Source organism: Atractosteus spatula, chromosome 16 (genome assembly GCF_055471065.1).
Source record: "Atractosteus spatula isolate fAtrSpa1 chromosome 16, fAtrSpa1.hap1, whole genome shotgun sequence".
Taxonomy (NCBI): Eukaryota; Metazoa; Chordata; class Actinopteri; order Semionotiformes; family Lepisosteidae; genus Atractosteus; species Atractosteus spatula.
Genome location: NC_142721.1, coordinates 8,581,854 through 8,608,731, shown reverse-complemented (window position 1 = coordinate 8,608,731; position 26,878 = coordinate 8,581,854). Strand labels below are relative to the sequence as shown.

General features: G+C 38.5%; 1 protein-coding gene across 6 annotated transcripts; it reads left to right on the top strand.

The window, feature by feature from the left end:
* Positions 1 to 83: 83 nt before the first annotated feature.
* On the top strand, positions 84 to 25,770 carry bmal1a (basic helix-loop-helix ARNT like 1a). Of its 6 annotated transcripts, none has more exons than XM_088934845.1 (20): positions 84 to 181; positions 12,911 to 12,961; positions 13,735 to 13,879; positions 14,670 to 14,690; positions 15,082 to 15,222; positions 16,164 to 16,202; positions 16,689 to 16,727; positions 17,282 to 17,439; positions 17,987 to 18,066; positions 18,170 to 18,262; positions 19,026 to 19,143; positions 19,662 to 19,811; positions 20,004 to 20,250; positions 20,806 to 20,912; positions 21,115 to 21,265; positions 21,666 to 21,754; positions 22,730 to 22,838; positions 23,218 to 23,311; positions 24,045 to 24,147; positions 25,119 to 25,770. In XM_088934845.1, exons 3-20 carry the CDS (start codon positions 13,740 to 13,742, stop codon positions 25,277 to 25,279), a joined length of 2,040 nt encoding a protein of 679 aa, XP_088790971.1. In that variant the 5' UTR covers positions 84 to 181; positions 12,911 to 12,961; positions 13,735 to 13,739; the 3' UTR covers positions 25,280 to 25,770. The 6 variants fall into 6 exon arrangements, with proteins under 6 accessions (XP_088790971.1, XP_088790974.1, XP_088790977.1 ...); XM_088934846.1 differs by having other exon boundaries at positions 92 to 181; positions 12,915 to 12,961; XM_088934847.1 differs by lacking the exon at positions 84 to 181 and adding an exon at positions 807 to 833.
* Positions 25,771 to 26,878: the final 1,108 nt, after the last annotated feature.

Below are 26,878 nucleotides of genomic sequence, written 5' to 3'. Positions count from 1 at the left end.
CCGGAGCCCGGCGCGATTGGCTGCGAGGACTATGCAGGCCGCTCCAAAGACATAATTGGTTGAAAAGTAGGTTAGTGGTGCGACGACAGTTACAGAAGGGAGAAAGTAGGTCACAGACTGCTGCTGTTTATCACCGTCCATGTTACCCTGTATTTAAATGTGCTTATTTAACTTTCATCACGTAAGTACAATACACAGTATTTTACGGCTTGGTTCTCTATATTGATAAGGAGAGATCGCAGGCATAAAAGCAGGTAACACTGTAATGTAACGTGTTGTTCCAAATCAGGATATATTGCCGATTTCGGGAGGAGGGGCAATCCTTATGTATATATATAACTTTAAAGGCGTAGGATGTGCTTTAATATTGCGAAGGATAAAGTCTGTTTTCTTTTACAGTGGCCTCAAGAAATCGGGGTTTTGCTCCACATTTCTCATGTGCCAAACTGAACATGGATAGTGTTTTGTAAAAAAAAAATAACGTGTATACATCTACACGACTGCTTGTTATTTAAGATCTTAAGCTCTTCAGAAAACGCGTGCGTTTCTTTTAAATATGGTACATCGCACGGGCGCGTTGATAGGGTTTTTTATTGGGGTCAAATGTTGCCCACATTCAGATACTCGGAGGTGGTGTGAAAAAATGCTTTATTTCATATCTAAGCATGTAATGTGTAGCCAGTTGGTTTCGTAGCCGTCAACAGGCAAACTGACAGCTGTCAGTGTTCACGGAGGCGATTCTGTAGGGACTATTACCGTACTTGGGAATTTGTCATTTCCCCCAAGACATTGGCCTCCTTTCATCTTCTAACTACCTGTTACATTGTTGCGAGGTAGGATTGTTCTATTTATTTGCTCTTTTAGGCCTCACCACACTCTTGTTGCCTTTCACGGAAACAATTAACGAGAGGTTGCATTTCCAGCAAGAAACCGTCAGCTGATTTCTGCAATTTAAAACAATATCAGATTGTTGGTTATTGTTAGTTTGGGTCTGGCTGCCTGTTTTGTGCTCTGTGGATGGAAAAAAAATATAATCGTTTCACCCTCGTTGTAGGTGTCCTTGTATTTAATATTCCGGCGATTCCGGAAGATAAGGAGTTAAAGGGCTCTTTTAGTCAGCTAGCTTGGGACTCCTAAGAAATTAATTCCAAGGAAACAGTTTGTGATTCGTCCTGCGTTACGTTTTTATAATTGCCTATATTTGTTGAACTTATGCACAATTAAGCTGATCTTTGGCCACCAAAGTCAGGAATTTACTGACCGGGATTGTACAGTTAGCCTGCTCATTATTGTCGTGTCTAAATTTTGCTCATTTACTTCTCCGTGTCTGGCTAGTATTACGCATGAGAATATTTAACTGTTCAGCTTCTGATGTTTGGGAGCTTCTTTCTTCTGTAGTGCCATGTAATAGTATACTTATGTATCGCGGTTTGGCTGTTTATATATAATAATACTACTGTAAGTACAATAATACTACCTTTAATAGTCGTTGCAAAGTTCCAGTGGAGTCCTTATCCGTATGGAAAGTACTGTACTGTTTGAAGCACCACTGTTGTTATAAAAGTGCTTGCACTGTACATGGAAACCATTTTAATCATTTTAAAATTGCTATTTTATTTCAATCGCATATGACAATAGAAATCTGCGTAAAATTTCACGGGAAGAATTTATAGCAAAACATCGTATTACGAGGAGATAGGAAATATATTTCTGTGGATTTGTAGAGAGCAAGCTCAGAGACCGTTACTTGTGTTTCGGGGAAGAAAAAGTAATATTTATTGACGTACACCCCTCATAAGGTAAATAATAACACAGCTATTCAGTCAGTGCCGGTGTTCCCAAGTCAGAAAGAACTAAAAAACATACAGTTCCATTCAAAGTGATTGCTCTTACAACAACAAAACTATTGTAGAGCCTGTTCTTGTATGAAACCTGTTTACATAACCAGTGTGATTATATAGGTCTGAACTGTATTACTGTGCAATCCAGATACCTTTGGTCTGTTAAGGATTTAAGTTACTTTATGCAGTACTTTCTTCAATTAAAGATGGATCGCAAATCAGTCAGTCAGTTTTGATTATGAAAAGTTTGAGTGATACACGCACAGTTGTAGCCATCTTTCAGCTGAAATTCATTTCTCTCACACCAGGTGAATTGGCTCGATGCTGTATTTCATACATTTTTCTGACACGAAGCAGACCTCGGCTGATTTCCATTTGTACAGTATCACCAGGAATTATCTTTTGCAGGGCACTTCCAAGTGTGGTAGTTGGACATTTAATAAGAAGACACCAAAATAGCACGCTGCATGAATTTTGGGCATGTTATTCCAATGCACCTACAGGCTCAGTAGTTATACGCTGCAGTACCTCTCTGGGGGGAAGGAGAAAGAAGGAAATGACTTTAAAATGATAAGGACAATAAAAATATTTTCTAAACAAAGTCCATTCAACTATATCAACACCAACACACACTCCCGCCGAACCTGAGTTCACAGTCTGGGTCCTTTTGACCTCATTGTATACTGGTTTGTTTTTCCAGCAGATCGCTTTATTGTTTAATTCAGACCCAGATCTAACCAATTTATTTGTCAGACCCATTTGGAAATGAATAAGTAAAAGTTAATTCAATGCTGAAAAATGGAATGAAGGAACTTGGCCTTTCGGCTGCAGAGCACTCTTTGCACATGAAACCTGCGTCTCTTCTTTCTGTTTCTTGGTGCCGAACTCGCCTTTACTGGCTCCCCTGCAGCTAGCGCACACTGGCAGTTCTTCTCTTGCACCTCTTTTTGGAAACATATTAATTCCTGGAATTAATCGCATTTCTCTTTGCACATATACTGTACACTCATTCAACATTCAATTACTTGACACATACTGGAAAGTCACCTTTAAAACGGTCCAGTTGTTCAGTTAAAGTAACTGAAAGTCCATTTAGATGGTAAACAAGCAGACACGCAGGTTACCATCACTAGGATTGAGGCACCCTGTCATTTTCAGATGATATTTAGCCCTATAAAACGTCTTGTGTTATACAGGAAATGCTTTCCATCCTTGTCATTGCTTAAAATGCTAGAGGAGTGTCAAATATTAGACTGTGCTGAAATGTCAATTAAGCTAATCTGAAAAGACAACATAGACGTTCACATGTCCAAGGTAGGATAGGGGCTATTTAAAAAAACATTATGATGAGCGTTGGTTGAGTCACTAACAATCCAATAGCATTTTTTATTATTTTCTGTAGAATGAATGTCATGGAAAACCTGATCTACTGTAGTTGGATGTTTACTGTCACTGAAACATAACTGTGTTACACTGATTTTTTTCCCCTTCCATTTTGGAACATAAGGTGTTTTGCTGTGTATCTCCAATATTGTGTATTGTGCTTTATGATCTTCATATACATGACTGTACTGTGCATAAAGGTTAGGTAAGATCTCTCTTAATAGTTGATGGTTCTACACAGGCATGGTAACTCTCTCTTTAAAAGCTACGTAATTGCTTAAATATTTAAATATGTAGGAGTAAATTATTTCATACCCCTGTTTTTGTGCAATTTATAGTAGCTTTATATCCATAAAATTGAAAGGTTACATACAGCGCTTTTCTTGTGGGTGAAATTACTGGAATATTTCTCCTGAGTTCATTTAGTTTAAAGTTTAAGTGAACTTGACTTATTTTTAATATCACATTTGTCAAAGATTTCTGTAACGTAAAGCATGTTGTGTGGTGCTTATCTACAGTAATAACAGTCTGCAAAAGCTACTGGTTACGTATTGCTCTGTTATGATGTATTTGCTTAGCACATGTCCCTACCCTCATCGTGTTACTGTGCGTTTTTCCTAGATACTACATACTGCATCTGAGCAAATGGATTGGGTACATTGGTTTCAGTATTTCTATAGAAACAGATACAGTTCCATATATAGCAGGCTATATGTGTCTCGGGAAATGCATTGTCATTCAGCAGTGTATCCATTAAGTGTGTAGTCAGCTTACTGCGACAGTGTAGTAGTGCAGCTGGCTTTTCGAAGGCCATTGAAAATGTAAGACATTTGCAGCTTACTCGCCAAAGCAAGCTGGTTTAACCATTTTTATTAATTCAGTTAAGCTTTATGCTCTTCTGCCATGAACACCTTTTAAAGCTGTAACTTATAACAGACTGCATTATGTGCAGGCTCAAGGTATTTGTCTTTATTCCAGTTTACCTGACACCAGTGACACTATAGTGTAAGAGTATGTACTGTATATACTGTTGGGATCAATCTCAATAACAGCAACAGCTGCCTTTCCAATTGCTTCCTATTGCACTACCATTAACTAAAGTCAGGGCATTCTGTTAAAGAGGTTAATCTGACCTTTTCCTTGAAAATAAATATTTAAAAGAAGTGTTTCAAAGGAGTGAAATGGAGACTTATTGTACACCGAAGAGTACTTTAAAATGTAAATGACATTATTGTAAACTAGGATGTCTGATCAGATGCCTTGTTTACAGTCTCTAAATATGTTATCATTGTATTAGTTTGCAACACAGTTTATTTTAGGATTAGGTTCTTGATCACTTACACATAACCTTACTATAGTGTATTGTTCTTGACTACAGTAGAACAAAGCATTTTACCAGTGAGATAAAATAAGCCTTGGTGCAATATTAGAATTGCACCTGATGCTTAGACATAAGGGGATTGTTTTTATTTTCCATTTCTAGGGCTGTCCAGCTGTTTTTGCCTTTTCTGCTCTCCTGGTTTTAAATTCATCAGCTGTTAAACGATTCTGCTTGACTGCTCCAGCGCTTGTAACAACGTGCGGGAGGTGAGGACTGCGTAAGCATTCCTCTAAAACGTGCTGTTGTCAAAGCCATCTGCCATTTGTCATGCTTGCTGCAGAAGATTGAGCGTTGGTTGGAGTAGTGATGTGGCTCTCGCTGACAGCACTGCCATCCCACCAACACATGGCAAGTCACAGAATGCACAGATGTCAAGAATGTCCTGACTGGTTTAAGCTTGCCAATCGTGGCAGTACTTAACCAACTGTACGCTGTCATCTGTAGCATCCTGGTCAATGACTCCGCCCAGACTGCAGTGGTACACTGTAGGCTTGGACTTGTGCCCCTCAGACTGGGTTTCTAAAAAAAATCTATAGAGCTGGCACCATCAGTCACAGAGAATACATGTAAAAATTTTTAATTAGAAAAAAAGCAAATAAGTATATTTGGGAGCTGCTTGATGCTGTAGTCTCATTTGAGTGAATATCTTGTTGCTGCTGTAACAGATGGGAAAAAAGAGGAAAGTGTTCTGGTCACTCAGAAATGACCATACAGTATACTGCACAGAATACAGTAAATCAAGCCAGTTGAATATGTACAGTAACTGCTGTGTTGTATTATTTTATCATGCATCTAGAGAATGCCTCCTGAACAAATGTAATATAGCACTTAAACAATAAAAATACCAAGACTTTTTACAGTCTGCTGTTTGTTATGATCGACACAATAAAGGAACTGATCTTGAACAATGAATTGAACATCAGCAGTGCAGAATGTGGAAATGCTCCAGAAGAACAGTTACGAACAGGAGGAGTGCATGTGGCTTATCTAGCTCTTTGGTAGTTACAAGGCACAGAGCTGCCTAGGTCTACAATAATAGCCCCTGAGTGGCCCCCTCTCATTGTCTGCTTGACTGTGAAATTGAATGTAGAAATTCAGTGTCATAATTGTTTATCTTGTGTTACTACTGGGGACAAGATGATTTTTTAAAACCCGTAACAGAACAGCAGTGGATTAGAGTTGCTTTAGAAATCAATGTATTGCCTAATTGGACACAAAGGTCCTGAGATGACAGTGGAGAATAATGCCAAACGATATATTAAATATTTATTTGATAAGAATTAGTACTGTTAATTAAATGACTTTAGCAATTATTTTTAATCAGTTTTAACATAAAAATGCAAGCTAATGTACTGTATCTTCATCCATTTTTGTAGAATCTTAAATTAATATACTGTAAGGTGTTTTATCAAGACGTATTAAACCCAAAATTATTTTACCTTTGTTTACACGTCATAACACACAACCTTCAAGTGAAAAACAAATACATTCTGAAAAGTAATCACAAATACAAACCTAGAAAAATGGGTTGCATAAGTCTACACACCCTTGAGTTAGTAGTTGGCGGAAGCACTTTTTGCATGAATTATGGCCATTATTCTGCTTGTATAGGTCTGTACCAACTTAGCACACCTAGACTTGGTAGTGCTTGTCCATTCCTCCTTACAGAACTGCTCAAGAACAGTCAGGCTACAAGGGGACTGTTGATGGACTGCAGCCTTCAGGTCAGTCCACAGATTTTCAATTGAATGGAGGTCAGGGCTCTGTCTGAGCCACTTAAGGATGTTTAGCTTTTTGTTTCTTAGCAATTCAACTCTTGCTTTCATGCATGCTTAGGATCATTGTCATGATCATAGAAAGGTAAACGTCCTTTGTAATTTCAGCTTCCTTGCAGAGGGCAGCAGGTGTTCTTCAGGAATGTCTGTATTTTGCTCCATCCAGTTTCCTTTCAGTCCTGACCAGTGCCTCCTGCAAACACCCCCAGAACAGAATGCTTTACAGTAGGGATGGTACTCTGTGGGTGATGTGCAATACTGGGTTTTCGCCAAACGTAAGGTTTTGTATTCAGGCCAAAACGTTCTATCTGGTTTCATCAGACCATACAACTTTTTTCCACATGGCTTCTGGATGCAGTACCTAGTAGAGGAGACCCACAGGAGTAGCCGATTTCATTCTGAAATCATCAGATTCTCTACAGCTGAACACAGGTGAAGGCTAATTAACTTGTTGTGTGGTTTGAAAGACAATTGGTTACACCAGAGCTAATTTACAAATGCTGTTACTAAGGGGTGTGTGCATTTATCCAACCCCTTTTTTATTTTTATTTTCATTTGTAAGTCCTTTTTACATGTTGGAGCATTTGTTTTTCACTTGGCGGTTATGTGTTACAATGTGTAAACAAAGCTAAAATAAATTCTGATTTAATGTGTCTTGATTTCAGGCTGTTAGGCCACACAATGTGTTACTTTGGGAAGGAAGTGTAACTGTGTGTTCAGCTACTCTCGTATTACTATGGACAAAAGATAGAGAAATATATTTTTTACAATGACCGCAAATCGTACATAATGCAGCTGAAGTTGTGTACATTTCCATTGTCACTTGTTGAATATATTTTAGTTGTGGAGAGCAACTTAGTGGCTTCAATTGCTGTTATTTAATTTCAAAAGGGCCTTTCAAGAATGTAAGAGCTGGTACTGTAAGTGGTAACACATTTTCACTGGCATATAGAAGACTGAATTTAAGAGAACATCCTATCCATTTTAGGGAAAGTGATTTAATACTGTATTTCATCACCATGGTAATTTTCCTGAGCTTTGTTCACCATTCTGTAATCCTGCAGTGCCTATGTACTGCAGAGCTAGTAAATATCAATATTCCCAGAGTGAAAGTGAAAATTGCTGTATACTTTGGCTTACACCAGTAAATTACATCTTAAACTTAGGTGGGTAAATGAGCATTTATTAAGTCTTCTTGTGAGACGTGTATGTTTTAATGTAGTTAAGGAGAAAGAAGGAAGTGTTTGGAGCTTTTACTGTTTTTGGATTGAGTTGTTGTCTAATATATTCAGTTCCTTGAGGCAGGTGGCCAGTAATACCATCCATTAACATCATACAGTGAAGTAAAGTAATAACCTTAGAAAAAATACAAGTGTTTTTGAGTTCAAATCCATGTTAAAATGTACTGCTCAAATGTTTCCTCTTTTTTGTTCAGATATGAACTCCTATTACTTTGGTTTTTTTATAGAAGTTTAACTTGCATTAAGAGGTATAGTATGGTGAGGTGGATTTGGACACAGTGAGAATCAAATATACAAGTTGTAGAATGAGACATTAATAATAATCTTTGCACTTTTATAGAGCTTTTCTGGACACTCCACTCAAAGTGTTTTACATGTAATGGGGTGTCCCCTCCACCACCACCTACACACTACACACTACACACTACACCAGTGTGTAGTCCCTCCTAGATGATGTTACAGCAAGCATAGTGCGCTGGAATGCTCACCACACATCAGCTGTCTGTGGGGAGGAGAACAGAGTGATGAAGTTCAGAGATGGGGATTATTAGCAGGCCATGATAGGTTAAGGCCAGGGAGAAATTTGGCCAGCACACTGGGGTTAAAACTCCTACTCTTTTTGAGAAACACCCTGGTACCCCAGTACCTCATCCATAAAATGGATGGTGCCTTTTTTATGGGATATTGTGCCCGTCACTATACTGAGGCATTAGGACCCACACAGACACAGGGTGAGCGCCCCCTAGTGGCCCCACTAGCACCTCTTCCAGCAGCAGCTTAGCTGTCCCAGGAGGTCTCTCATCCAGGTACTGCCCAGACGCACACCTGCTGAGCTTCAGTGGGTTCCCAGCTGCAGCTTGCAGGGTGAAAATATTTGTCTTGTTCTTCATGACCAGGGAAAAGAAAAGATTTCCTGATTGTTGACTTCTTAAGGAATGTGAATCGTAGAGTCAGGATACAGCAGCACAAACAAGCTGCAGGGCACTTTTGCAGTGTTTAATCTGGTAGGGTAGGAGATTCTGTACCTCCAGGGGGCAAGAAGTCTCAGGCAGAGCGACTTTCACTGCGTCCAAGTGAATGTGCTCTGGTTTTCAGTCCCCTATCTGTCAGGGTCTGCAGGTTACACATGGTCGTTACCTAATTACCTACTCCACCTGTCTTCTCCTCTGCTTCTTCAGAGTCCAAAAGGATGGGAACTCTGCAATGTAAGACTGAAATCAGCAACTCTGCCTCCCCAGCTCCTTTTATATGTAGTTATGCAGTTCAGACCTTTTGTATCTTTAAGAATTTAAAATGGTGCATTCATGTATCATATAATCAATTCAACATTTCAATTAAAAAGAGAAGGCACAACAGAAAATACTTTGCCAAAAATTGGCTTTAATATCCAGAGAGAGATTAATCCGCCCAAATGTCTCTGAAATGGAAAAAAAACAAAAAGATTGTGACGCAATTCATAAATCTACCTTTTCTGTGTGTCAAACGAAACCAAAGATATCCTGTCCCAAGATAAAACTAAAAATTTATTTATGAGAAAAATCTGATTTTAAATGAAAGTTATAAGCAGACAGAATTACGTGATTCTAAAGTAGTCATATATGGGTTTTTTGTTAAACATTGAGTAGCTAAAAGGTTTTTAATACAAACCCATTTTGTGAGATTTTCCAGACTTGGTCTATTCAAGGAGAGCGCTGATTTTCTGATTACATAAGTGCCTTTTGACGATGTTCTAGAACAGCCGAGACTTGGCATGATTCAAAAGCTTCCAAATTACATAGCCATTAATAGCCCTTTTTTTTTACTAAACAGTTTCACAAAAACCTAGTTTTCTAAAAGGAATTGCATGAAACAATATAAATACTAAGGGAAATCTACATGCAGATAAAAAAGTTAGGTAAAAGGTTCATATTCTTTCAGATGTTAAAATGTACAAGTGCAGAAAAAAGCAGAGAAGTTAAAAGTAGGTCCCTTTAAGCAGGAGACTATCAACACCCAGGAAGTGAAAATGAAATGGAGACGAAAAGTACTTTGGTTCAAGATGGGCGTTTCCCGATAATGGTTTATCATGGGGGCAGTGAAGACTGAAGGAGTTGATTGTTTTTTTTATCCCCACACACTCCTTATGTGTCACGGAATTCAGCTGCTGCAGTCAGTCCAAGAAATGTTGATTGTTTTGTTGAAGTGTAGGACTATATAAAAAAAACTCCAAACCTGTCAGAAGGTGCGTGTGTGTGGGAAGATGTTAAGTGGTGCAGGAAGCAGAGCGAAGAGCTGTTGAAGTGGGGAAGGACTGCGCCACAAGGCATAAGATGGAGAATCGCTCAGGAAAGACAAGGAGGGCAAGGGCGTTTTATGAGGAAACACTGCTTGAATGCAGGAGCTTAATGATGAGTGTTCTAGCTCTAATTGAAACACCTGTTGGACACTGCCTTGCCTTATACTTAAAAGGCGTGAGATGGTACATGACGGCGACAAAATACAGATGAGGGGATAAATATGGTGGACAGTTCATGGCTGTAAAAAAAATCTGTCAAACCCAGTAGGTAACCTTTCAATAAATTGGAGAAACCTGAACAGTATTTGCTTTTTAAGCAAACAGGCTGATTCAACTGACCTACTTTCACCCTGACCCTAATTTCTCTCTCTCTGTGAGGTGCAAGAGTGATCATGAGATTAGCTCTTTGCATGATTAACACAGTCACATGACCAAGCCTCATAGAAAACTGGGAGATGAGCAGAGCAGCCTTCTGTCTCTGGCGTTTGCCACCTCAATTCTTTGATATTTCAGCTCCGCAGGCCAGCAGGACGCTACTTGGCCGTCCCCGTTTGCAGCTCACCAAGGAACTGCTTTGTGAAAGTGCAAAAACCTTCCCCAATCAATATTAATAGTCTGTGGTATGGTTCAGATCGTCTGTTCTCTGTCTCGGGGCAGTTTAATCCGGAAGTGGCCTAGATGGGACATCGTGAAGCAGGTCCTTGAGGTATCCTGGCAACCAAATGAGGACCATTAATTAGCTGATCTGACTCCCCTACTGGGTCACTGTTTGCTGGTGTTAGGTTCGTGTTAAGTGAAAGGCTATTCAGAGAACTAAAACAGCAGTTGAAAACAGCTACAAATGAGGCAGCTTTGTCCATTAGGAGAGAAGTGAATTATGTGTACAATTTGAATGTTTTTTTTAGTGGATGGCCATTAAATGCATATCACTCTTGTTTTTGACAGTGCTGACAAACTGGCATAATAAGACATTCTACACCATGGGTGATGAAATAAGGATTTCTTAGGAAGGCCAACAACAGTTTAAAATAAACCAAGGACATTTAATTTGTCTGGTCTGATTTGAGCACATGTGAATTGAAGAGAATCAGTGTTGAGATGTAAAGAGTATGAGCTAGAGCTTTTGTTTCCATCTACTCTTCTGGTTGGTAAAAATAAAAAAAATTAAATACATTTCATTTATAACAGGACAAAAAGCAAGCAGAGCACAGAAAATTAGCAGGAAAAAAAGACACATAGTTGGCTTAGTGAAGTCAGTGCCTGCAATTCATTTAGATGTATTATTTAAATAACATGGAATATCAACATCAGCGGGTTGTAAAAAAATATCTTAGCCCAAGCACTTCAAGACAAATTCCTACAGAGGAAACTTATGTACAAATATCCTTAAAATGATCAATTAAGATTGAGATATACAATATACATTATGAGTATAGGATCTGTTACACCTGTTTGATATTCCATATTTATTGTCTAAATCTGATTACTTGCTACAGTACATAGACGCCTGCATGCTTTTTGTTTTTTCAAGTCTAAAATTCTGGAAGCAGTCCTTTTCATTTCCCTAAATTCCTTTCGTTCTATTCTGAGAGCTGAGAGCACTAAGTTCCCACAATGACAGTGATAGATTTATAAGTAGTAAATGTAATACCTGTGTGGAAACCAAATCCCATAAATATATTTTTAATTCACTCAGTAGAAGGAGGACCTGGAAAGAATTCTGTTTCCTAGTTTGGTTTGAGAAATTGAGATCTAGTGATCAATAGCGTTTTTTTACCTCTGTGAAATCTAAAAACAACAGGGGAATCAGTCACAGCCTGTGTTCAGTGATGCTGGATCTCTGAGAACGTTCTTCAGTAAATTTGATTACTTTGGTCCTAATAGAAGAAATTATGTGTTTTGCGTGTTTACAAAAATCGATTAAATGGTGCTTTAGTCACTGCTCTTTTTTCTGATTTAATTCCATTCAAGTAATTCTTTGACAAGCCTCAGCCCACCACAAATAAACTCCTTAACATTAATAATACTACTTTGCAGAACACAGTTATAGCTTAATTTAAATAATGATATGTAGGATGATAATTTTCTAATATCAGATGTGTGATCTACAATGCACAAGCACGAAAACCCTAACCTGTTTGTCATTGAAACTTTTTACATTTAGTTATACTTTAACAGCAGAATAAGAACTTTGGGAGTCTAAAATCTGAAACACAAAGTACTCTTCAGGGGTAGGTTTCAAGAGCTGCGTATACTGTGCCAGCCTGGCCACAACATCTGAGGTACAGTAGGTGGTCAGCCTTCCAGTCAGGAATACTGATTTGCTTTGGAAAGTATATGGCACTAATGAGAAGGACTAAGGCTAATAAAACTTTAGGAGCCTGTTTTTAAATTAATCCATAGAAAGTCTTCATTTTTTAGCTAAGAATTTTGGAACATCTTTTTTCAGTAGGTTTTTGGAACCTGCTGTACAAATAGTTAAGTAGAAATGGACCTTTTCAATAAGCCAGCAATGTGAATACCATATGGGTCATAAAACACTAGTATGATTCTGAAGAGTTTAAGGTGCATTCTGCCAGTTTTAGCAGTTACTTAGTGTGGTGCTTTCACATACTCCAAATTAGTATATTATTTTTCTTTCTGTTGCATTATTATTTTACTGCTCACACTTTATAACACCACCTTTCCAGTTTTTCTTTTGAAGAATGTTGCACTAATTTACAGTTCTTTCAGGCTTTGCCTGACCTCGTTTCATAAGGGCACCCCTGACTGTTTCGGGGCTTGTGTGAGATGTAGAAGTGTATGGAGGGAGGAGTGCCGGAATAATATTAGCTGTTACTTTCTCATAAACTCCGGCGGTTTCTTTTAAAAGAGCAGTAGTACCTGTTAATGCTAAAAAACATCTTCTGAGGTCCTGCTAGAGCCGATGAGCTCTCAAAATCAAAATAATGAGCTGCTTTGCTTCTTGAGATGAAAGCCATGTCCACATTGAGCGTTCTTGTTTTTCCTTTCAGACAGAATGGAGTGAGATGCTTTGAGAACAACAGGCTTGAGTGAACATTGTGGTGAGTTTTTTAATAAGTTGATAAGCACTACTGCGATCAGAGGTTCTGGAGTTGGCTGAACAAGAGGCAGGGGAGTGATCTATAACTGTACTGGTTTGTCAAGGTCCCAGTGCCATACATGTTACATTAAAAGACAAAAATAAAAATAGCACTGATATGTCTGTTGTATTTGACCAGACTATGCCAGAAAGATTTACAGTAAAATTGATTATATTTTATTTCAAGTGCTGTTTAGAAATACTCAAGTGAATTGTACATACCTTTTGTACAGATGCATTTCATGACTGAATTTTAATTTAATTCTGTCTATAACACAATTTTAAAATTTTCTGACAACTATACATCTTACTAAACATTATCACTAGCAATTGTTAAAGCTAGCAAAAGAACATGGAGGTTAAAAACAGAAAGGTGTTATCTATTGCCCTTTGGAGCCCATTTGGCTGCTGGTAACTGATCAATCCAGTTTAGAGGCCCCTTGCTCTTGCATCTGGCCACTGGCACAACCTCTCGTGTGTCTGAAGGAACAGGATAAAGGGTGTCGGTGTGCACTGGTGAGAGGAATCGGCAGTCGGCTGAATTTACAAGGAAAGTCTTGTCTCCTAATTGTAGGAAGCAAAAACATGCTAAAAGTTGCCACCTTATTGAGAGACACCTGGGTAAGAGTTTTTTTGGTCCTTTGCCCTGCTGAAGTTCTGCCAGATGTTCACACAGTTGCAAGCTTATTCGTTTTGGGGGAAACGTGATTGTTTTTTTTATATCTATCGCTTCAGATCTAATGGCAGACCAAAGAATGGACATTTCTTCAACCATGAGTGAGTTCATGTCCCCGGGACCCACTGACCTCATCAGCAGCTCTCTCAGCGCCCCCGGCATGGACTTCACGCGCAAGAGGAAGGGCAGTTCCACAGACTACCAGTAAGTACAGCGGCTCCCTCCGGCCCTGCTTCCTCCCCAGTCACCTGAAACACGCGCAGAGGAGCATCTGTATCTCCCGGCCTGCTTCCTGTTTTACAAATATAATCAGCTCTAACTGTCCACAGCAGCAATTCAGACCTTTGCTGTCGAATTTATTTGTCTTTGGTAGATAATGAAGCTGAAAGTTGGCTGTTTAAAAATGAAGCATGCGCCCTTCAGCATCTTCACAATTTGGTGTTGATTTTAAGAATCAATAGAATGTGGCAGGTTGTGTAGCTGTGGTACACTCTTCCTTTTATTTCTAATAATTACTTCCTATCCCAAAAACATGTCATACTTTGACAAGTATTCAGCTTGAAATTCAGCAAGAAAACCTTGGTTCGAAAATCGAATTTTGGTATCAAAATAAGTGGAGTTAATGTTTTCAGTGTATAGAGGCAAGTGGTATTTACATTTCAAACCAAAACGTGTGTTTAATATTTTCTTTTTTAATTTCCTAAGTCTTGATGTATATAAGCTAATGCTTTAAAACATTCTGTTTTTATTGTTTAGTATTTTCAATACAATACAAAATATTTTCTCACTTTGTCAGACTAAAAATTAAATTTTAAATTTTAAAAATTAAAGTGCATATTCATTAACTCAACCTACACTGCTAAAAGAAGCAATTTGTGCAATGGAATTTAAATTGTAGTTAAGATTTTTAATGGCTAGATCGCATTTATATGCAGTGAGTAATATTAGTAATATCCTATGAATGAGTAACAAATGGCTGTCCTTGCCTTTTCAGAATTGATGGCTTTTCTTTTGAGTAAGTATGAATATCATTTACTGATTCTAAAATAGAAAGCGTGATAACAAAAAACAGGCCTTAACCTGTATTCAAAGCACCCTTAGCCCCTCATATTTAAAGCCACACACGGTTAGGCGTTACCTGAGACTGTCTTAGAATTGTTTCATGAGACATGTTTGAAGTAATGGCAAAAGATTGGCATTGTCTGTTTGCTAAACTGACAGCCTCTCAGTTGTAAGATCTCACCTTTAAGTCACATTTCTGGTGGAAATTTCATTTTATTTAGAAGGCGTAATGTGGCCAATAGTTCTGTTTGTTAGTAAATGTGATTTAGAAGCAAGAGGACGACGATAGAAATGTACCTGCTATTGTTTTCTGAAGTTCCAGAAAAAAAATTGTGTCCCCTCAGATCATATGCCACAGAATTCAGACAGCATGATTACCAAGCACTGTGGCTTCAGGGTCACATTTCCAGGTTAAGTTCCCCTTCATTAGCGAAATCATGCTTTTTTATGGATGCTGAAAGAAAAACAGATAATGAGAAGAACAGGTCAGTGAACGTGACTGCAAGGCTTTGACTTGAAGAAACAGTCTCTTTTTAAAACTTGACTTGTCTAAGTCACTCTAATGGACATATAATGTATCTGTTTGAGAACCTTAACCAATACCTCATGAGCTGAGTTTTAATATTATTTCATTACAAAAGAAATAGGTTTACCCAGTATTTGACTTTGACTTATAGAAATGAATATTATTACCTTAATCTGCTACACTGACTTTTTCAGTATTTGAAACATCTATTTTAATAATTGCCCTGCTTGCAGGAATTAAGAAAATTCTTAGTGACTTGCTCAATTGCCTGTTAACAACTGTTTTTACAAATAAAACGTTTGGTGTGAATCTGAATTTGGAAATAATTTAGATATTTGCACACTAACTTATGTTCAGCTATTTTTTTCTGCTCTATGGTTTCAAAATTAGATGGTGATTATTAGGATACATTTCACTGTAGTGAAAAACATTATACCAAAAACCTTTTAAAGTTTGTAAAAAGTTTAAAAAGTTCAACCATCAATATTTTTCTGCCTGGGACCGACCCACTCCTTTTCTGCACAGCAGGAAGCAATGTCCCTTCTTGCAAACCTTCATGCCCATCACACTGAGAAACCTAGAAAGTGTGAAGATCACATATGTTCTTGCGGTTCCAATCTTGAAGTCAATGCAGAGGAAATGGCAACTGTGGGTAAAATATAGGTGCTAGATTTTTGTCTTACTAATAGGGTGTTGCATTTCACATACAAGAAGTGTTATTACATGAAAAGGATTAATTGGACATTTTTTAAATTGATCCACATGCATCCAGCACATCAGATGTTCATCAGCTCTTGTATAAAGCATAACCTCAAAAGTCAAGCAAACCTCTGCAGCTTCTTCTCTCTCTTATTCCGTGTTTCAAAAATGCCAACGTGTGCACTCTTGGATTTCTTTTAGGGATAGTATGGACACAGACAAGGACAAACAACTAGGAAGGTACAGTAAACATTTAACATTTTTTGTTGTTACAAGATGGCTAAAGATATTCATTACATTAAAAGGGCAAGTAAAACTGTAGACTGTATTCATTTCACATAATGTCACTTTTCTATATTAATACACGTCAACAGTAGTACTGCAGTAGTTGTCAATGTAGCTGTTTAAATATTTTCATATTTATATTGTCAAGAAGTGGCCAGGCTTAATTTAGGGGTGAACAGTTCGCCCTGACATGTAAATGGCTTCTGTAATATTGGCCCTGGTGTGCGTCTGTGCCCTGTGACGGACTGGCATCCTGTCCAGAGTGTATCCCGCCTCATGCCTGTTGCTTGCCAGGCTAGACTGCAGCTCCCCCGTGACCCTGTACTGGATGAAGCGCTTTAGAAACTGGGGCTGGGATGGTTTTCCCTTACAGCCTGCATTGTATAAAACATCAATAATGGAGATCTCTTCAGTATTATACTTTTCCCCTTTTGCTTTCAGGGACTGTACAGATCAGCAAGGTCGAATCAAGAATGCCAGGTATGTTTGTTTATTTTTAACTCTCCTTGACATTAGGGGTGTGGTGGTGGGGGTGGGGAGAGATCTTCTTAACTTTGCTTTTATTATAACTGGAAGATGCTGCCTTGTCTTCTTGCCATAGTTCTGGTGAATAAATGTTCTGTATTGGGACAACTGACTTGGTATTGTTATTTGAAAATGTAAAATTCTCTTTAATTTAAAAACATAAGTTTGATTTTAAAGTACAAATGCCAAACCTTTGCTTAGGATTTACATCCATTTTATTGATGGGGTTTACAACTGTTTTATCAATAAGCACTTGGCATTTACCTCACTGCGATTAGACGTTAACAACAGTTTGATCTTAGTAATGAAGGTCCAAGTATGTCACCTGACAAAAGTCTTATTATTATTTAAGTTTGGTGTTTATACTTTCTGTCTGTTTGGTCCGGTCTCTCCTGTAAAAGAGATTATTGCACCTGATTACATGACCACCAGGCTTAAAAGTAAATTTAAATGAAATTCAGTTTGGTTCATCAAAACCTGACTTTTGATTTTTTTTAATTTTGGTGCAGGGAGGCTCACAGTCAAATTGAAAAGAGGCGCCGAGATAAAATGAACAGTTTTATTGACGAATTAGCCTCCTTAGTGCCTACTTGCAACGCCATGTCCAGAAAACTGGACAAACTTACGGTGCTACGAATGGCTGTACAACATATGAAGACACTAAGAGGTGAGAAACCAAGGGCCATCGTAGGTTACATTTCAGTGTACAGACTGCCAGTTTCTAGATTTCTTTTTTTTATTACTTGTATTTTGTTATTTTTTAGAAACATGCAAAGATGATCAGAAATTAAGTTGTAAGTCATCACAAAACATCAAGTATTATAAGAATACTTATAAATATGAATAAGTATAAAGTCTGCTAATTCACATTCCTTTCCAGTTTGAAGTTAGGGAGAAATGAGGATAGAGGAAAAAGAATAAACATAAAAATCAATATTATTATTGAGTAGTAAAACTAATCCACCTCTCCCAGTATCTCCTACTGGAGTCTTAACGGATCCATTTCATAACCCATCTCATAAATCTCTGAATCATTAATATTAATCCAGTTTTTTCAAATTTGTTCTGAATCACAGTACATGTCCGGTTTTTCTTGTTACTTCCAGTCCATGTTTGCACCTCTGGAAATGATGCAACAACAAAACTTAAAAATCACACTGAAGCTGGACTTGAAGGGATATGTGAAATAATTTTCCAATCTTCTTATGCTTCAGGTGCTGCAAATCCATACACAGAAGCCAACTACAAACCCGCGTTCCTATCGGACGATGAGCTCAAACACCTAATACTGAGGGTAGGCTTGCTATGGGTGCACGGTCCAATGTCTCTTTTCGCAAATGTGTGGCGACGGAGAACATGTCAGAACCTTTCTGACATGATCACTGCTTTTCCCGCAGGCTGCTGATGGCTTTCTGTTTGTTGTGGGCTGTGATCGCGGCAAGATACTGTTTGTATCGGAGTCGGTCTATAAAATTCTAAACTACAGCCAGGTATGTTCACTGAAAAGGCAAGAAATCTGGGGTCAGCAATGTCAAAAGTTGGGTTTTTTACACAATAAGAAAGTGGCCTCAATCTCTCAAGATGATGCTTGCATTTTTAATAAAATTTTACAAGGACACAAAGATTGAAATGTTAGCTCTCTTTTTTAAATCATAGATGTTGTTTGTTTACAATTTTGCAATAGATGTTTGTTTTTTTGGTCTGTTTATTGTAGACAAAGCACAATTATATTGTAAATGAGAACAGCAGTTCAAGGTGATACAGTACTTGTATTATAATTTCCACACAGCTATATGATTTAGTAACATGCAGATTTTTGCATGTTGTTGTAAACATGGGGCAAAGGTAAGGTCAACTAGTGCCCTAGGTTTGGGCGTCTATTGTTATTTATTTTTATTAGATGGTACTGTATATTGCCTTTCACATTCCAATGTGACAAATAGTAAAGGTACTTGTTTAAAGGTAAAACATATCGACTAACAGTGGGATAAGATTAAATGTATACAGAAGTGAACAGAATCAGTCATGCACAAGAGGGCTAATTTCCGAATGTAGCCACAGGAGAGGTGGAAATGGAATGTTACTTTGCCACTGAAAAATCCAGAAGCAGGTAGGAAATCAGGAGCTCAATATAGCAAATGCTTATGTTGATCTAGAATGTTTTTGTGAATTGTAAGTATACAGTATGTAATAGAACATAAGTGAAGGATGGTTAGTACTAATGGGACTTGTCTTTGTTTTTCCTTCATGCAGAATGACCTTATAGGTCAGAGTTTGTTTGATTACCTGCATCCTAAAGACATTGCCAAAGTAAAGGAGCAGCTGTCCTCATCAGACACAGCACCACGGGAAAGACTCATAGATGCCAAAAGTACAGTGTTTCTGTTTTCTGTTTGTGCAAGTTGCAGCAAACTACAGTACAGTACATACACTCAGTGGTGTGATTTATATTGCATACACTACATGATTTTGTAAAGCCAACTAGTGATTTATCCTGTGAGTTGGTCAATGTTTAAATCCTACTCTCAGGCTCACTGTTACTTGCCACTCATTTCATAGAGTGGCAAGTAACAGTAACAATGTTTGTGCTGACCTTGCAACAGTAACAATGAGGGATTTATTTTCTCTTAGTTTTTCACAATACTGTTTAAAAATCCCACCATGCCACCAGAATCTGGTCTTTGGGTTCACTAGTTTCTATCAGTGTGTCTTGCTTATTTGGAGCTCTGTCCTAATGCTAGAGCAGTGGCTTGCACCAGTTTTTCAGCTGGGACCCACCTGTGTGTAGAACTAAATGACAGCTTTGCTAAAGTTAGCGGCTATAGACTTGATGTTTTTACATCCTGTGGGGACCCAGTGCTGTACCCTAACGACGTGTTGTACTCATAGCTGGCCTTCCGGTGAAGACAGACATAACACCCGGCCCGTCGAGACTGTGCGCTGGTGCAAGACGCTCCTTCTTCTGCAGGATGAAATGCAACAGGCCTTCGGTCAAAGTAGAAGATAAGGAATTCCCCTCCACGTGTTCAAAAAAGAAAGGTAAGGCCATTATCCCAGCCAATTTATAAAAAAAATTGTCTGCACCATAGAATCATTTCCCATTAATGTTGAGGGTTCTGAAATGTATTTAATTATTCTCCTAGTTCTTGCATCTGTAGTGTAGGCTTTAGATTTTGTTTTCTGGAAATGGACTTTAAAACCTGCTGGCTGTTATGTCTGTTTCCACCACAGCAGACCGCAAAAGCTTTTGCACAATCCACAGCACTGGCTACTTGAAAAGCTGGCCGCCTACAAAAATGGGTTTGGATGAAGACAATGAACCCGACAACGAGGGATGCAATCTCAGCTGCCTTGTAGCAATCGGACGCCTGCACCCCCACATAGTACCCCAGCCGATGAACGGAGACATTCGGGTAAAGCCCACAGAATACGTCTCTCGACACGCGATAGACGGGAAGTTTGTATTCGTAGATCAGAGGTGAGAACTCGACGGTTAAATCAAAACTGAGCGTCTCGGGGGTGCTTTTTTGTCACCATCCTCATCAACCCTTTGGGAAATCAAGACTCGTTATTTCCCGCCCTCTTTAGCAGAATGAACAAGGTTTTAATGAGAGTTCAAAGGATTACCGTACCTTCCTAATGGGATTTTGCTTTTAACCTGGGTGACCTCAACAAGTCCCGAGACTGACTGAAACTCAAATTAGTGTGACAGCTTGTGCTCATGTAAAGTGCTGTTAATTTTCCCATCTTAACCGCAGTGCAGTCCTTCCAGCAGAGAGAGAGTGAAGACGATGCAGTATAGACTCTGAGATTATTCCTTCGACACAATAAGAGATTTTAAGATAGCACATTGCCTCAAAATGCTTTTCTTTTCAGGTTTAAGAATTTCAAGCATACAATTCCTATGTAACTTGAAAATATGTTGGCAATACATATAAATCTAGAACGTTTTGCTTTCAAAATAGTCTTGTATATAAGTAAATGTAACCACTCTTCCTGATATCATAACAGCATACTGACTAATTTCTTTTAGGGCAACAGCAATTCTTGCCTATTTACCCCAGGAGCTACTGGGCACATCGTTTTATGAATATTTCCACCAAGATGACATTGGTCACCTGGCAGAGTGCCATCGACAAGGTACAGCAAAAAATCAAAAGAGCAGAAAATATTTATTAAACACATTAAATTCCTGAAAATCTCTAAAATGGTATTCTCTGTGGAAAAAAGGGTGTTTAACTATTTCACATTGACCAAACTGATGATAAACCTGACAGGCAAATATAATCATTAAAAATGAATTAATATACAGTTCATTTATGATTGTGCATGTTTTTTTCAGTGCTGCAGACGAGAGAAAAAATAACGACGAATTGTTACAAATTCAAAATTAAAGACGGCTCTTTCATTACTCTGAGAAGCCGCTGGTTCAGTTTCATGAATCCCTGGACCAAAGAAGTTGAATATATTGTTTCTACAAACACAGTTGTTTCGTAAGTGATAACATTTTTTATACCTCAAAAACATTCCGACACATGGATTTGAGAGCAATCACAAAGCAGGCAGCTGTCTTCATTTTAGTGCACAAGTCACTTGTTTGTTCTAAGAAAGGTATTTGTTGATGTTTACTGAAATGTGATTGAGGCTATTTGTGGAAGGACTACTAGTAAAGGCCGAGAGATTTTTTTTCGCCGTAAATCCAAATGTGGATTTTGTTATTTAATTTAGAATTTTAACGACATTTGCTTTGCTGTGGAAATAAATTATTAATCAGTTATAATATCCTGCCAATAGTGTTGCAGCATTTTGAGTAAGCATTTCCGTAAGGTGGCTGTATTTGTGTAAAGAAATGAACTTACAGATGCGAATACTGAAAACAGCTTGTTGTTTCAGTGGCAGCACGCTTGATGCAACAGACCCAAGCTTTCCACAGCTCGCTGCTTCCCCCCACAGTATGGACAGTGTACTACAAGCAGGAGAAGGTATGCAGCCTCCTGCTTTTCTTCATTTCCCTTTCAGATGTATCTAGATGGTTAAAAGACAGTTCTGAGTCATCCCACATTGATGATAAAGGGTTTTAAAAGCAACCGATCCCTAGCTATATTACAATATGTCTACAGTAATGATGGCTGATAAGGTGAGGCACATGCTAATGTAAAGAATTTTCTAATATTCTCCCATTTCAACACCTTTAACATGTCACATTGAGCTCCATGGAAACTGTTCAGGTTTTAATTTTAATCCCCTACCATTTTCTGGGCTTTGCTTTTTGCAGTACCACATAGAGTTGAAGTGAAGGCATCTTCACTGCCTGAAACCACACACATCAACGGTCCTTTGTTACGCATCTCTTGTGGTATTTTATGAAACATTCACAAGGTGCATCTCTGTATTTCATTTTAGAAAGACAATTTCTACATCTGTAGAATACCTGCAAACATGAATGCCATTATTATCACCTTTAGCGCAAAACAAACTCATGGGAAGGTGATATTGTCCCACCAGTGACTGTGATGCAAAGCAATACTGATTGCAAATTAATATAAAGCCAGGAAACTTAATCTTCTCATTTACAACTCTTAAGCATAAACCTCTCTGTTAAATTGATATTCTCACTGGAAGTTGGATTAAAATGTGATTAAAGGGAAAATTAAGAAATAATTGAAATTCTCCATATAATATCCTATGCCTCAACATCTGAACTGCCACATGTCAGCTTTACAAGAGTGTTTCAAAGAAATATTGTGTTAAAGTTTAGCTCAGATGGGTTTGGTGCTCAGTTGAATAATGGGGTAAAGTCTTGTTTGAATTTGAAGATATATGTATTATGAGTCGTATGCACAATGGCCTTTTGTCAGGTTTTTTGGGGAGTCAAGTGTAAGCTGTTTAGTCCTGTATAGCTTTTCGAGAGGGCTTGAACTTAGCGGAAGAATGACGGGGGTCTCGCTTGGCTTCAGGAGCAGGGAAGCGAGCTCTGCAGACGGTCCCAGGAATCCCGGGCGGCACGCGAGCCGGAGCCGGGAAGATCGGCCGCATGATCGCCGAGGAAGTGATGGAGATACAGCGGTGAGTCAAGGGCCTCAGGCTAGAGGAGAGACCAGTGCACTGACCCAGCTACTGGAGCTTAACAAACCTTTACGTTTGCGGTTGCACATTTATTTTTTTTTCCCAAAGAAAACACATTTGTAAACGTTTTTGTACACCCACAAAAATAGTTGTTTCTGTAAGCAGCGAGGTTAATCACAGAGTGTAGCTCACCCATACTATTTAGCAGGTACAGGCGCACACTTTCCAGCAAAGATCTACATTAATTAAAAAAATAACAGCACTGACCTGCTATAACAGACTTCCTGTCCGTCGAACCTCATCGTCTTGGCTGCACTCGTCCCCTGAGGGGTGGTGGCGTGCTGTTCTGTCTTAATGAGCTGGCCTTTGGCTTTAACAGGATTAGAGGGTCATCGCCTTCCAGCTGCGGATCCAGCCCGCTTAACATCACCAGCACCCCCCCTCCGGACACCTCCTCCCCAGGGGGCAAGAAGGTGAGAGCGGCTCTGGCAGGGAGGGCCCTCATGGCCTATGTTGTCGCACACCTCCAGTCTCCAGTCTGCATTTACACAGAGGCACGCAGCACCGTGGGGGCTGGGCTTACGAGGTCTACAAAAGACCTGAAAAAAAGAGCAGAATATCGAGAGCTTAAGTCTTTCGTTTAATAGCTGAATGTTCTTCCCAAAAAGAACCATATTGTTGTGGTTCTTGACAGGGGATCTGTGCCTCTTTAAAAACAAAGTTTACTTCTTAACCGTGTCTGTAAGTCTGTTAAAAAGCTAGTTTTAAAAGTTACAAGATAACCAGAAATATGATTTGGAATGTAACAAGGAAAGGTTTATTCCATGCTGAAAAGAGAACTTTCGGCTGTGGAGCCTTCTTCGGGTGTGTGAAGAAGAACCCGAAGAAGGCTCCACAGCCGAATTGTTGTGTTTCTTTTCTTCTCTTTTCAGCACAGGAATAAACCTTTCCTTGTACTTTTGCAGCCTACGCATGCTGACGCAGCCGCCTACTCGATTTTGAAAGTATTTGTTTTTCTGTATCTTCTTATACTGTAACAAAAGGGAACCAAGCAATATCTTTTCTATTCCCCTTAATTCAATAATGATTTTGAATCATTGCATAAACGGATTCCTTTCATGTACGCTTGTGGTATCACAATGTGTGTGCAGAACGTAGGTATTATGGGCAGCCAGATATGAATTCTTTCCCTATTGGTTTTTCCAGATACTCAACGGAGGAACCCCAGACATTCCCTCGGCAGGATTAGTGCCTGGACAAGGCCCAGACTCAATAGGTTACCCCTACTCGGACAACAACTCCTTACTTAGTAAGTGTGGACTCGACCGTTACTTTGTGGGAAGAAGTGACCTTGTAGACTCGCAGCAACTGCCACTTACAATTCAGATGGCAAAATGATCAGGTTAAAAAAAACCTAATACAAAATACACCTAAAATCTTCAAGTTTCAAGTAAGAGGAGGTTCGTCAAGCCTGTTTGTCAGTATCGAATGGACCTGCCAGGGTATCAGCTGAGTAATTTGCTCCACACTTCTATTATACTTTTGGTAAAAAATGCCCTGGTTCTGTTTTAGAAGCGCTTGTGCTTGTGTTTATGATTTTGAGGCGGTCCACTGGCTTGACTTTACAAGTACCCTCCCTTTCCCTTTCTTAGCCTAGTATCTCTGTACTTGAAATTCATTCTATTCCTTTTCTTTAACTGAATTATTTACTTTTTTAATCACTTTTAAAGCGCTGTGCTTCTCCTTATATTTTTCTTAATTGACTAAACCAGTTCTGGCTTCTGCTTTCTAGACTCTGATTTGATTTATCTGGGGATAATTATGTTCTGTGCTTCAAGCAAAGTACATTTAAACTTTGACTATTCTGTACTGCTTCCATATTAATCCTTCCCTCTGCTATTTGTCAGCACAGTATATTTTCCTGAAACTGTAAACCTTTGATTTGCTTTATTTTAAACTATTACCATTATAAAATTACAGTTTCTTAATGGCCTCTAATCTCACCTCTATTGTCTGCACAGAATATGTTTCATGACTGAATTGTCAGTTTTTTAGTACTTCATTGTTAATTGCTTAATTGGGTTATATAATATTATGCTTTTACTTATTTGGAACCAGTAAGTGAATTTTAGTGTAGTTTCTAAGAGTTCAATTGAGGGGTGTATAGAGATCCTTTGGCTGTTCAAATTGATTATATCCTACTCCAAGTATTTCAGCTCTCTAGTATCGGCAGTTTGATAAAAGCACGGCTCATTTCTTGTTTCCTCTCCTGCGTGACAGGTGATAACTCTCACATTGGTATAGACATGATAGACAATGACCAAGGCTCCAGCAGCCCCAGCAACGATGAGGCAGCTATGGCCGTCATCATGAGTCTTTTGGAAGCCGACGCTGGACTGGGCGGTCCGGTGGATTTCAGCGACTTACCTTGGCCCTTGTGAGAGCCCCTGTGGAAAATCGGAGTGGGTTCCGGAGGGGATTTCAGCGACAATGGTGACAATTTCACATCTGCTGTCTGTGACGACTGCCAGGAAGCCATATCAGAAAGGCCTAGACAAACCCTGTGTGGATATAAGTGACATGCAACAGCGTAAAACCTCATTCAGGAGGCTGGGATCAAGCTCACAACCCTTCGGCAGTCTTGATCAGCCAGATGTTAATTGCTTCTATTACCCACAGCAGGCATTACAGTTCTCAAGGTTTTATATGTTTCATCATACACTGGTATCATCCCAAGCTTTTCTTTGAATGCCATTTATGTTTTAGTGGTTGGTGTTTTTACACTACAAGGATTTACATGTTAAATATTTCTTATAAAAAATTGTATCATAAATCTGTTTATTCTATCATGTAAGAATTCTTTGCTATAAATATGGTAAAAGTGTATTGTATTAGCAGTGAAATATTTTTAAAATAAAAGTCTTGTTTCTCTTGTTTTTGTCCTAATGTCCTTCCTTTCTGTTTATCACATACAATTGTTAAACTTTATATGTAGCCATACATAAATGGAAAGCAGGCAAGTGAAAATGTAACTGATATTGAGTATTCAGTGACATGCATCAATAATCAATAATTTGTCATGCAGTGAAATGGCAGCAAGGCTTTACAACTCCAGTTAACAACTGCAATTCCTATTTTAAGAAAAGTTTCAGACATGTTTTAGTAAAACCTTTAGTTAAACCTTCTCAAAACTGTCAGAAAATAAGCTTAGCTTCATTCTATGTGCTGAAGGGAGTTTCACTTCGGAAAATTAACGAGATATTTCCTCAGCTTTGCTTCACAACTACTACTTTCACTAAAGGTTTGTGACAGCTAGCAGAATGACAACACATCCCACATCTAATCAACTGCCAAGAGCAGCCCCACAGAATGCTGAAAATTAAAATCTCCCTTTTTAAGCCTTGTTCATATGTTAGAAACTGTGTTTATATGGAATTTGTAGAATTTTATAAATCCAGCACCACATTAACTTTAGGATTTGCTTAAGCAGAATCTCTCTACATTTTAACCTCTCACATTTCAACCGTTATTTTCCATAACCATTTGCTCTGCTGACTAATGGTCAATACAAACATGAAAAGTATGAGCAAGTGATTACTGTATCAAGATTTAAAATACTATATGCAAGGTAATTTATTTGAGCATTCTATTTGTAATTGTCACAATTATCCCCCACTGCTTTAAGTACTTTTTTTCAAATTTGAGTATAAAATCTAGAAAAGCAGGCTTCTGGGGCATATATATTCTTGTACCAATGCTCCAATTAATATTAGTGGCAGTTAAAGTTTACCTGTCTAAAAAGCACTCCACAAGCATTATTTTCCAAAGACTAGTAACAATCATAATAAAACAGAAACTAGACTTAACCATTTGTATCGCCTAATAAGTGTCACAGACATAAAATCAGCAAATATCTAAGATATTTATATACAACACTTTGTGCCAGCAATGGTTATTTTATACTTTCCTCTGAAGATTAAGGAAATCCTGCTGTCCGTAATAGTTCAACAGACAAGCACGTATCGTGTCAAAATATAGGA